This window comes from Vigna unguiculata, chromosome 8, assembly GCF_037176805.1.
Source record: "Vigna unguiculata cultivar grain cowpea cultivar isolate G323 ecotype 2 chromosome 8, ASM3717680v1, whole genome shotgun sequence".
Classification (NCBI taxonomy): Eukaryota; Viridiplantae; Streptophyta; class Magnoliopsida; order Fabales; family Fabaceae; genus Vigna; species Vigna unguiculata.
Window position 1 is genome coordinate 24,923,986 of NC_140799.1, and position 13,642 is coordinate 24,937,627.

General features: G+C 35.8%; 2 protein-coding genes across 2 annotated transcripts; both read left to right on the plus strand.

Moving 5' to 3' along the window:
• The first annotated feature begins 367 nt into the window (after nucleotides 1–367).
• FLS1 (flavonol synthase 1) lies at nucleotides 368–2,966 on the plus strand. Its single transcript, XM_028083788.2, has 3 exons — nucleotides 368–949; nucleotides 2,186–2,513; nucleotides 2,585–2,966. Exons 1-3 carry the CDS (start codon nucleotides 483–485, stop codon nucleotides 2,795–2,797), a joined length of 1,008 nt encoding a protein of 335 aa, XP_027939589.2. The 5' UTR covers nucleotides 368–482; the 3' UTR covers nucleotides 2,798–2,966.
• Nucleotides 2,967–8,724: 5,758 nt separating this feature from the next.
• LOC146884272 (uncharacterized) lies at nucleotides 8,725–9,148 on the plus strand. The gene is made up of 2 exons (XM_085665928.1): nucleotides 8,725–8,811; nucleotides 8,909–9,148. The coding sequence occupies exons 1-2, from the start codon at nucleotides 8,725–8,727 to the stop codon at nucleotides 9,146–9,148; spliced, it is 327 nt and encodes a 108-aa protein (XP_085522054.1).
• Nucleotides 9,149–13,642: the final 4,494 nt, after the last annotated feature.

The following is a 13,642-nucleotide window of genomic DNA, read 5'->3' on the forward strand; positions in this document are numbered from 1 at the left end:
ATACTCACATTAATCACAATGAAGTGAATTAAAATATTTGAAGTTTTAACCACGAACTGCATATTATTCTCTTCTTAACCACGAATTAAAATTGATATTGGTTTCCATAAAATTAAGAAATTTTGGAGACATTATAACAAAGAAGGTAGAATAGAAGAAAATAATATGATTAGTAATAATTTAGAGTTGATAGGTTTGATGTTGATTGGATGGATAAAAACATCACACGTAGTAGTAGTACTATAGTATAGGCATTAACCGTGAAGGCCATCATTGATTGCAGTGACAACATATTTGGTAGTGCTAACGTGTGGTAAAGGGCTAGATAGAGTTCGGAAATGGGTACCATTTAATGGTAATGAATGCCACTTGGTAAAGAGGTAGGTAGTGTTTTAAGTTGCTATAAACTGCAAGGACGAAATGAAGTGGGATATATATGATGATTAAGGAAGCAACTTCATTTTTTCACGACACTGCGAAGCATGGAGGTGCTGAGGGTTCAAACCATAGCTTCACAGGGCAACAACGATGGTGCAATACCGGCCATGTTCGTCAGGGCAGAAACAGAGCAACCGGGCATGACGACGGTGAAAGGGGTGAACCTTGAGGTCCCAATAATTGATTTTAGCAACCCAAATGAAGAGAAAGTGTTGCATGAGATTGTGGAGGCTAGTAGAGAGTGGGGCATGTTCCAGATTGTGAACCATGAGATTCCTAGCGATGTTATAAGGAAGTTGCAGAGTGTGGGGAAAGAGTTCTTTGAATTGCCTCAAGAAGAAAAAGAGTTGATTGCTAAACCTGCTGGGTCTGATTCTTTGGAAGGTTATGGCACCAAGCTTCAGAAGGAGGCAAATGGGAAGAAAGGGTGGGTGGATCATTTGTTCCACATTGTGTGGCCACCTTCCTCCATCAACTACCGTTTCTGGCCCAAGAATCCCCCTTCTTACAGGTTAGTTTCAACATTATTCTTAATTCAAATACTTTTTATATATTACAAAATATCTGTAACTAAATTTGAATTTTCTTCCTACACACTTAGATATGGAAATTTCTCTTTTAATAATTACAATAGTAGTAATAAGATTTGATATAAAAGATTGGGTATAATGAATTGTTTGTTTTCTGGGTTTTCGTCCATTAGAAAACTAATATTTGAGTCAAATACTAATAATCAAGAGAAAAAAGTTGTTTTTTTATTTAAGAAATTAATTGTAATTAGATGTTCTTTTTTATTATAGAGAAAAATTAAGAATATCACGTTATTCAAATAACGAATATATACATAGTTATTAATTCTTATAAATTTTAACAGTAATTATTATTGGAACTACTAATTTTATTCTATATTTTGTTAGTTATATTTTCGTTACATAAAGAATGCTTTCTGTTTGTACGGCTTAACAGAAGAGCTTAATTTGTAGTCTATATAATGTTTTGTATTATCAACCAAAAGAAATATTATTTTAAAATAGGTATTATTTGTTATAAAATTTAATAAACATAAATTTCTTCAACACTGTGGATCTGTTCACTTTTAAAACAAACTAAAAGTGCAAAAGCTTTTTCCGTGAAACATGCATTTGTGGTGAAACACGAAAACACGCATGTGCAAACTCATGGAGATGTTGAGGTATAGTGGGGCTATTTTGTTACTGGGTTACTATACACATACACAGACACCTAATTTCTCATAAAACACGTTTTCAATACTAATAAAATATTTCTTTTTATTTTAAAATATAAAAAATTATGATCAATTAACTTAAAAATACTATAAATATTACATCTTATCAGGCGTCGGATAGGAGTTGAGAAAGGAAGAGATGTTGTTGTAAGATTTTCTTTTATAATTGGAAAATACTTGCCTCATGAATTTATTGAATGCCCAATGCTTGGGCCAAATCATCCTAAACAAATCACAATGCTTTTTATTCATTACTCTAATTATTATACAATTTTAGTATCTCCATTTGGGTACTGACAAGAATTATCCAAACCTTATTTTTTTTCTCACGACAACTCAACAAATATAATAATATTAATTTTGGTGACTTCATCTGAAGAAGTAATGGGAGAATAATTATCCGAGTCAAATACACATATAAAAAAGTAAACTGTAAATTTATTATAATAAATAATGATATATTTTAATTTGAATATAATAATGGTGAATTTAATTTTGAAGGGAAGTGAACGAGGAGTACTGCAAGTACCTACGTGGAGTGGTGGACAAATTGTTCAAAAGTATGTCAAAAGGGTTGGGGCTTGAAGAGGATGAGCTAAAGGAAGTGGCAAACGAAGAAGAAATGCATTACCTTCTGAAAATAAACTATTACCCACCATGTCCTTGTCCTGATCTTGTTTTGGGTGTGCCACCACACACAGACATGTCCTACCTCACCATTCTCGTCCCGAACGAGGTGCAGGGCCTCCAAGCTTCTAGGGATGGTCGATGGTACGATGTTAAGTATGTCCCCAATGCCCTCGTCGTTCACGTTGGTGACCAAATGGAGGTAAATTATTTAACCCTTTAATAAACATTTTCTGTCATGAAAAGTATTTACTTTGTTTCACGGTGGTACAGATCCTGAGCAATGGAAAATATAAGGCAGTTTTCCACAGAACTACAGTGAACAAAGACAAGACAAGAATGTCATGGCCAGTGTTCATAGAGCCCAAAGCAGAACGTGAGGTTGGTCCTCACCCAAAGTTGGTTAACCAAGATAATCCTCCCAAATACAAGACTAAGAAATACAAGGATTATGCTTACTGTAAGCTCAACAAGATCCCTCAGTGATTCAATTCGGTATTACCAAATAAAAGACAATAATGCTTTCCTTGTTGGTTTTGTAATTTATGAAATCAAACTGTAGCTTGTGCCACGCACACTAATTTATATATGTAGCTAATGTTGGATTTGTATGTTGCTCAAGGAAATAAAGATGACAGCAAGTAGTTTGTCTTCATTTGTTGTCACAATGTTTTTGCTTAACCCATCCTTTTCATTTTAAGCAATTCGCTAATGTAACTCACCCTTCCTATATCAGTTTTTCTTTTTGAATTTATTATATTTTTCTTTATATACATTATTTTTGTTTAATTTTATTACCCCTATCTTATGAATCTATAAAAAGTGAAAGAGATTAAAAATTATATAAATAAGAATTTAAATTATAAAAATATAAAGGATAGTTTTTAACATAATAATTGAAAGCATAAATTTATATATCTATATCATAGTGGTTATTATTGGAACAACTAATTTTATTCTATACTTGTCAGAGCTTACCCTTTCGTTGCATAAAAATAAATTTATTCTATGTGGTTATTGACTAAGCAAATTTAATAAAATTGTTTTAAAATAGTTATTATTTGTTAAAAAATTTAATAAACATAAATTTCTTCTACACTGTAAATCTGCTTTTAAAACATACTAAAACTGCAATAATTTTTCTGTCAAACATACATTTGTGGTGAAACACAGAAACAGTACGTTTGTTTAGATTTGACAGAGTCATAGCAAATGCACACACATGGAGACATGGAGAGGTTGAGGTCTTGTGGGGGCCATGTAGTTTTTAATTCAATGCAGAAATAAATTTTTGGCAGCGCTACATGCTGCATGGTACCCCATTTTGAAAATTTGATGTTACAACAATGAGCCTTTATCTCTATATAATCGGAAAATACTTGTCTCGTGATTTTATTTAATGGCAAATGCTATGGCCAAACCATCTAAAAAACAAATCACATTACTTTTATATTCATTTTTGTATTTATTATTCTGCCTACTTAACCTAACAAATATGTTAAAGAATGTTGGTTTAACCAAATTCATTCAACTTTATTAGTCTAAAATGCCTAACTAATATTAAACTGTTGTTATTAAAATAGTATTTAAAGTATTGCAAAATCTTGAAGGGCACGTTCGTTTGAGGGAGTTGCATTGTTTTAGTGTGATTACATGGAGAATATACAGACAAATAATGATGTGCCAGAGGTGTTAAAGGTCAGGTTGGGGAACTTGCGCAATATACAACGAAACCTCCTTTTGTTTGTGATTTTGCTAGATTTTACAACAATTGATTATATGATATATTGATATCATAATATCCTCTTATTTCATATATCAACAAAATATACAGTTAATATGGATTTATAATAGATTATTATTATTATTATTGTCATGCTAATTTATCATATATGTGGTAAATTTTATTATTATTGATATTCCAAATTCTGTAACAAATTTTGTAGGGCCCAAAAACTCTGTAAATACACATGGTAAAACTGTGCAAGCATTCAAGAGGCATATATCACACAACAAATAATAGAGAGGGGCTCAAATCCTCACATAGGGTAAAACAATTCAAAAGCAACTTGAGATGAAAAGAGAAAACAAGAATATTAGTCCATAAAAAACCAACAACTCATCCTCCAAAAGTGAAGTGAGTGTCCCAAACAGAAAAAAAAACTTAACATAAATTAACAAAAAGGAAACATAGTATCCCCCTACACTTAAACTACACATTGTCTCAATCTGATTCAACATAGTATCAACCAATCAAACATCAGCAGATGGGCCTCAACAAGTGTAATAAAAGTAAGGAAGGGGAAAGAAAACTCCCTGAATCATGGTGAAACAAAAGTGGGGTCAAGTAGGGAAGTCTTCTCTACGACAGTATCCACCAAAGCAGGGTTGTTGAGGAATGGCTTCAGACGATGCCCATTCACTTTGAAGCTTTTATTGGTGGATTGACTCTTGATCTCAACTGCACCATAAAAATAAACATTAGTGACAATGAAAGGACAAATCCACTTTGACCTCAACTTACCACCTATGAGTCCAAGTTTGGAGTTGTACAATAACACTTGCTGACCAACAACAAACTTTTTCCTCGCTATGGAACTATCATGGAATCTCTTGGTTTTCTCTTTGTAGAATAGAGTTTTGATATGCTTCTAGACGACTCTTATCTAACTCATTCAGCTGCAACTTTCTTTCCTCCCCAGGTTGAACAAGTGAGAAGTTGCATGATTTGACAGCCCAATAGACTCGATGCTCTATTTCCATTGGTAGGTGGCATGGCTAACTAAAGATAACCCGATAGGGAGACATCCCAATAGTTGCCTTGTAAGCAGTCCTATGAGCCTAGAGAGAGTCTTCAAGTCTGTTGCTCCAATCCTTTCGGTTTGGCTAGACAATCTTCTCTAAGATCCGCTTGATCTCTCTATTTGATATCTCGGCTTGCCCGTTAGTTTAGGGGTGATATGGTATGGAAATTTTATGCATAATCCCGTACTTCAGAAGCAAAGCCCCCATGGACCTATTGCAGAAATGGGTGCCTTGGTCACTAACGATAGCCCTAGGAATTCCAAACCTACAGAATATGTGAGACCTGACAAAGTCTATAACAACTCGAGCATCGTTAGTCCTGGTGGCTTTAGCTTCCACCCACTTTGAGACGTAATCAACAGAAAGTAAGATGTAAGTGAAACCAAAAGAAATAGGGAAATGGCCCATGAAATATATACCCCAAACATCGAAGACCTCACAGAACAACATGGGTTGTTGAGGCATCTGTTGTCTCCAAGAAATGGCTTCTCCCGTTCTCTAGCATTGCACACATGTGTTGCAAATCCTCCACGCATCCTAGAAGATGGTGGGCCAGTAAAATCCACAATACAACACCTTACGAGTTGTCCTCTGTGTGCCAAGATGACCAACAGGTGTAGATGAATGACAAAACTGAAGAACCAAGTCAATCTCGGGGTCATCCCCAAATATAATACTTAGCGCCGATCTTCAGCTTATCACATTGAGCTCTAAACGCTAAGGGAGGAAAAACTAAAGCAACTAAGTAATTCACAATATTAGCAAACCAAGGTGAGGGAAAAGAAGAAAGTGTCAACAAACTATCATCGGGAAAATCATCCTAGATCAGTGAAGCATCATCAACATACCTCTTAATCCTGCTCAGATGGTCTACAACCAAGTTTTGTGCTCCGCTCCTATCATGGATCTCCAATTCAAATTATTGGAGCCAGAGCATCCATCTAATCAGTCGAGGCTTGGATTCTACCTTCTTCAACAGGTACTTTAGAGCTACATGGTCAGTAAACACAGCAACAGGAGAACCAAGCAGATAAGATCTAAACTTTTCAAGTGCAAAAACAACTGCATGAAGCTCCTTCTCTATTGTGGTGTAGTTTGCTTGGGCAACATCCGAAATGTCCTAGAGGCGTAGTAGATTACCCTCGGCTGCTTGTCAATCTTTTGAGCCAGAACAGCCCCCAATGCATAATTAGATGCATCGCACATCAGCTTGAATGGGGTCGTCCAATTGGGCGCCTGATCGGAGTGGTGGTCAGGGCCTTCTTGAGGCAATCGAAAGACTCTTTGCATCCTTCATCAAAGATGAAGTCAACATCCTTTTGCAACAACTTGAAAAGTGGAAGGGCCTTCATGCTGGAATCCAAATAAAGTGCTTGTAAAACCCTATATGGCCTTCATGCTGGAATCCAAATAAAGTGCATGCTAAAATCTTGACAGGTCAACTTCAATGCCCTTACTCGAAATGATGTGCCCAAAGACTATGCCCTGTTCTACCATGAAATGACATTTCTCAAAATTGAGAACAAGGCTAGATTGGATGCACATATTCAAAACTTTGTCTAGACTATTTAAACATGCATCAAAAGAGGATCTATAAATAGTAAAATCATCCATAAACATCTCTATGCAGTTTTCAAGAAAATCATTGAAAATGCTTAGCATGCACCGTTGGAATGTGCTAGGGGCATTGCATAGGCCAAAAGGCATCCTCCTATAGGCAAAACTGCCAAAGGGGCGGGTGAATGTGGTTTCTCTTGATCCTCGCGTGCAATTTGGATTTGAAAGTAACCAAGAAAACCATCAAGAAAGCAGTAGTGGGATTTACCTGTCAAGCACTTAAGCATCTGATCAATAAAAGGCAAGGGGAAGTGGTCTTTCCTGGTTTCTTGATTTAGCCTTTTGTAGTCTATGCAAACTCTCCAATATTTTGCACCCTGGTTGGAATCAACTCTTTTTCCTTCTTGACTAACCTACTGAATGTCTGAAATAGGATAGATGATCCTGGCTTGTACATACTTGGTCACCTCCTTCTGCACAACCTCTAGAATGATAGGGTTTAGTCACCTTTGTTGTTGTCTGACTGGTTTTGCTCCATCCTCTAATAAAATCCTATGCATGCACGTGGATGAGATAATTCTAGCAATGTCATCCAATGTCCACCTAATGGCTTTCTTGAGCACTTCCAACAACCTTTGCTCTTGCTCAGTACTTAGGGAGGTAGAGATGATCATAAGCAATCTTTGTTCATCCTCCAAATATACATACTTGAGGTTGTCTAGTAGGGGTTTTAACTCGGGAGTGCTGGGTGCTGGCTGAATATCGGGAACCAGAGGGGTGGGAAAAATGGATTCCACAACCTGTACCTCAGCATAACAATAAAATGCATATGTACTTCCTACAACATGGTTAGTGCATTCTGATCATGTAACATCAAAACCATATGGTACAACACCTAGAGAGTCAAACTCAGAATCAACATCGAAATTAGAATTAGAATCATAATATGAATCACAGTCAGCACCAATGGATGCAAATTCAAACAATTCAGACACAGATGAATATTTTATGCAATGCAAAGGGTGTGCTGACAAAGATTGATTAAAAGATTTTGATGACGATAAAGATGCTGAAGAAAACACTTGAAGATATTGAAGATAATATAGTTTATGTTTAAAGATTCTTATTGTAATAGACTTAAACTTTTTCTAGTTAGGTGCAAAATTGTTAGAACAACAGCCAGCTCGCAACTCCTATGAGAGAAACTCATTTTTTGCAAAAATCAGTATGGTAATCGATTACCAACTTATAATAATGAATTACCAATTCAAAAAATTCTATTTTTCAAAACCTACTTAAGATAATCGATTACCACGAATGGTAATCGATTATCACTGTCAGTTATAACTTGGCTCTTGAAAAACGACTTGAAATAATCGATTACCATTTTTGGTAATCGATTATCCTTGGCAGTTTCAGCTAAACTCTTCATTTCTAACTCAGCCTGCGAAAACCTCTTTAAATAGAACTCAGTTTCCAAACTTCAAACTACCTTTTTAAGATTCAGAGTTCTTGTGCTGTGACTGCAAAGTGTTGCTCTGTGAGATTCTTAAAAAATAGCTTTGAAAAGCCTAGTGTGAGTGAATGATAACTTTTTCTAAGTGAGTTCTTAGAAGATTGAGTGTTGCGCTGTTGCTAGGAAAGCTGGTCATCCTCTGTGTGATTCAGGGGGAGCTTTTTGTTCATCTCTTGTGGCTGTTCAAGAGAGGTGTTTTCTAATCCTTACTCTTTTATAATCTATTGTAATCTGATTATTATAGTGATTGAGTTAATCTCTTTGTTTAAGAGATTAACAATTGGACGTAGGGTCTTTTGATCTGAACCAGTATAAATATCAATGTGCATCTTCCTCCCTTAACCTCTTTATTTATCTGCACTTGCATTTAAAGTTAATCATTTAAATTTTGAGAAAAATTTTAAAACCTGTTAAGAGTTATAAAAATCCAATTCACCTCCCCTTTTGGTTTTTAACCAAAGATTAAATATTTCGCTACGCGATATCAACAATTGGTATCAGAGCTTGCTTTGATAGTTATTCAAATTTTTCAAAAATGGTAGGGTCAAACCAAACTTTTGCTGAAGGTGCGTCTATCAATAGACCTCCACTTTTCACTGGTGAAAACTACCCTTTCTGGAAAGTCAGAATGCAAATATTGAGAAAAATTTGATAGGGGTATTTGGGATGCTGTTTTGAATGGACCATTTGTTCCTGTTAACGTTGTTAATGAAGTGTAGGAACCAAAGTCTTTTGCTCAATGGACTGCTGATGAAAATAGGCGAGCTCAATATGATGTTAAAGCTAGAAACATCATACCATCTGCTCTAACTCTTGATGAGTTCTATAGAATTTCTGTTTGCACCAGTGCATGCGAGATGTGGGAAATCCTTCGAGTAACTCATGAAGGAACTGATGATGTCAAACGGGCTAGAAAGAACTCTTTGATTCAAGAATATGAAATGTTTCACATGCAGTAAGGAGAAACCATCTATGATGTGCAGAAGCGGTTCACACACATCGTCAACCATCTCAGTGGGCTAGGTAAAACCTTTGATATTGATGAACTTAACATAAAAATTCTTAAATCCTTGAATAGGACTTGGCAGCCCAAGGTGACGGCCATCACGGAGTCATAGAATCTTGCAACAATGACCATGGCGGCTCTCTTTGGAAAACTGAGAGAGCACGAGCTTGAACTGGGAAGATTGAATGATGAAGAAGATCAAGGAAGAAAGAAGAATATTGCTTTCAAAACTGAAGTTGTCAAAGGAAAGAAGCAAAAAGAGGAGGAAGATTCTAATGATGATGAGAAACTTAGTCTCATGATAAAGAAGTTCACAAAGTTCATGAAGGCCAAAGGCATAAATCAATTCAAGAGCATTAAGAAGGAGAATCAAGGATCCTCCTCAAACTTTAAATGTTATGGATGTGGAGAAACTGGTCATGTAAAAGCAGACTGTCTAAATTCAAAAAGGAGTGATGAAAAGAAAAGCAAGACATATTATCAGAAAAAGGCATACATAGGATGGGAAGATAATGCCTCAAGTTCATCCAACTCTGAATGATCCGATGAGGAAGAAGCAAACTTTTGCTTAATGGCCAATAATGATCACTCTGACAGTGAGGTAGGCTCCTCTGACAATGAAAATGAAAATGATTATGATTCACTTTATGATGCCTTTCAAGAATTGCTTGCTAAATCTAGTAAACTAGATATTGCTCACAAAAAATTAAAAAGTGATTTTAAAGAATTACAGAGCAATTTTGAAAAATCTCTTGAAGAAGAAAATGCTTTAAAAAATAAAATCTTAAGTTTGAAAAATAGAGAAATTGAGACAATTGAATGTGCATCTTGCAAAAGCTATATGTTTGATTTAATGATTTTAGAAAATCAACTTAAAAATGCTTTAGAAAATAAATCTTTTGAAAAACATGTTTCTGAGTAAAAGAATTTAAGTAGAAACAAATATGTTCCTAAAAATAAAATTAAAAGGACTCATAGAGTGTGGGTAGAAAAAGGAACTGCTCACTCTAAAAATATTTGTATAGCTACTTGTTTTTATTGCATGAAAAAGGGGCATACATAAAATAAATGCAATATTAAACATTATGATGTTCCAAATGGGAAGTATACTTGGATGCCTATTGTTAGATAATTAGTATATCTCTTTAACCCCAAGGACCCAATAAAGTTAATGGGGACCTAAAAATTATTTTTCTTATTTTGTAGTTAATTTCCAAAGCCAGAAAATCAATGTGGTATCTTGACAATGGATGCTCAAGACACATGACGGGTGATAAAAGAAAGATCAAGAATCTCAAAAGAAAGGATCAAGGATTTGTTACATATGGAGATAACAAAAAAGGGAAAATAATTGGAATTGGAGATGTTGGTGAGACGATACCTTGGAGATCAAGGATGTGCTACTTGTAGAAGGACTGGAGCACAATCTCCTCAGTATTAGTCAGCTATGCGATAAAGGTCTCAAAGTTATCTTTGAAAGTGACTACGACACTATCCACCAAAAGAATTCTAAGGAAATTGCTCTGAAAGGTATGAGACACAACAATATCTATTTAATTGATCTTGATTATGCATTATCTAGTAATATAACATGTCTTGTTGCAAAAGAAGAAAATCCTTGGTTATGGCATAAAAAAGCTGCTCATATTCACATGAAACAATTAAATAAGTTGATTTCTAAGGATTTAGTAATTGGTTTACCAAAAATAAAATTTGAAAAAGATAAAATATGTTCTGCTTGTCAAAAAGGAAAGCAAGTAAGATCATCCTTTCATTCAAAAAATATTTTATCTACTTCAAAGCCATTAGAGCTTTTGCATATGGATTTATTTGGTCCCTCTAGGATTAAGAGTTATGGAGGAAATTATTATGCTCTTGTTATTGTGGATGACTACTCTAGGTTTACTTGGACATTCTTTCTTACTTTAAAAAGTGAAGCCTTTAAAGCATTTAAAAAATTTGCAAAATTAGTTCAAAATGAAAAAGATTTGAAAATTAAGACTATAAGAAGTGATCATGGTAGGGAATTTTAAAATGAGTTATTTGAAAATTTTTGTGATGAAAATGGAATTTTGCATAACTTCTCTACACCTAGGACACCTCAACAGAACTTTGCATATCTAGGGATCTGTTTAATGGCATCCAACAGAGGTATGTTCATCTCCACCTTCCTGAATGTTTCTAAGATCTCCCTGTCAACCTCTTCAATCTTTTTTCTTGGAATGGCTCTTGGCGGGAAATGAAGAGGGATGGAAGGTGCAACAGTAGAGGTGGAAGGCGTAGGAGTCACACTAGATGTGGAAGGATCGATTGCATGAGCATCACGCTTTCTTTGAAGTGTGGCATGGTCGACTTCCTTTTCAGGTGTGGGCTGAGCAATGGGAACTTCAATCTTCTTCCCAGATCTCAATGTGATAGCACTCACATTTCTCGAATTTTCAAGTATATATGATGGTAGCTTGTCAGAATTCTGAGCCTGTGCTTGAAGCTCTAGTCTCCTGCTAAAATTGCATATTTTGAAGGGTCATCATCCTGACTAACTCCTCCAATGAAGTAGAAAATGAAGGTGCAGCAGGAGCGGGGGTAGGAGTAGGGATAGGTGGAACTTGGGCATCTTGTGGTGTAGGTGCAACTCTTTGTTGTTGGTGAGGAGGTGGTTGCACATTTTGAATCGGTTGGCTTTGCTATTGTTGTTCGTTGCCCAATCTCAAATTAGGATGATTTCTCCAACCTGGATTGTATTTGTTGGTGGACAAATCATGGTTTTGCTGGTGTTGTTGGGGTAACCTATTGTTGAAAATGTTTGCAACATAGGCTTGAGGAGTATCAGAAGGTGTAGAAGTCGTGGCCTGTTGCAAGGCGTGGCAAGAATATGTGAAATGCTCAACTGACATGTAAATGCCACAAACTCTTGCAGTAGAAGGTGCAGCTATTTGATTCGCAACAAGTTGGTTGACTAAAGTGGTAAGAGCATCGATCTTGGTCTTCAACTTCTTAGTGTATTCGGTATCTCCTACATCATAAACTCCCATAACAACAATGACATCATTTCTTGCGCCAAATTGTTGAGAGTTAGAGGCCATGTTCTCAATCAATTGCATCATTGCTGCTGGGGTTGAATTACCAAGAGCACCACCACTTGGAGCATCAATCATGCTTCTATCCATATAGTGCAAGCCTTCATAAAAATTCTGGTGGTGGGGGCAACTAGAACACAAATTCTTGAATCTCTCTTAATATTCGTAGAGACTCTCCCCAGATTGCTGCTTGATTCCAAAAATCTCCTTTCTTATGGTTATGGTCCTGGATGTAAGGAAGAATTTGGCCAAGAAAAGTCTTTTCAAGTCATCCCAGCTCATGATGGATCTGGGTGCAAGGTAGTACAACCAATCTTTTACATTGCCATCCATGGAATGAGGAAAAGCCATCAAGTACACATGATCTTCTTGGACATAAGTGGGTTTCATGGTGGAACACACAACATGGAACTGCTTCAGATGCTTACATGGGTCATCACCTGCAAGGCCATGAAACATTGGAAACAAATGGATTAATCCAGTTTTTAAACCATAAGGAACTTCCTCCTCAGGATACTGAATGTACAATGAGTCATAAGTGAACTTAAGTGCAGTCAGCTCACTCATTGTCCTCTCATGAGGTGGAAGTTGAGCCATGTTATTAGTTTCAAAATGAATGTCAAAATGACAAGAATGCACAATATGCTCAAAATGATCAGAATGCACAGAAACAGGTGTATCAGGTGAATCAGCAAAGGCAATAGAATATGCAGGATGCACAGATGGATTCCTATTATGCCTAATTCCTTTGTGGAAGGTCCTATCAATCTCAGGATCAATGGGTTGTAAGTCACTTGGATTTCCCCTAGTCATGCACCAAAATACATTAATTCTAGTGGTATCGACATAACAAAGGGTAAAACTACAAAAAATTGGTAGGATTGTCCTTGAGTGATCACACAATACCACAAAAAAAATCAGCTCAAAACTCAAAGTGTAAGTATTTTTAAAGTTTTTTTTTCAAAAATGAAAAAAATGAAGAAAAATCATAAAAATTATTGATGAAAAATAGAAAACGGCATTTTCTGGAGAATTCGAGTTTGATAATCGGCAAAGCGGTTTCTAGTAAGGTAGGAAATTATATTCCACCCCAAATGCATATAAAATAATAGTGATTCTGATAACCAGAGCAAAAGTTATGGTCCTCTGAAGTTGGACTGAAAATCAGTCCAATTTTTTTTTTCAATCTCTCAAACCACATCATACCAACTGCTCCAGCCATTTCTCCCATTAAGTTCATGGTCTTAGAAGTGGGGAGAAAAAATTTCAAGTCAAAACAAGCACCGTAGCTGCCAAAACAAAATTCCACAAGTTAAATGCAAGAACTCAACACTATTCATGCACTACTCACTACTCTAGAAATGACATTA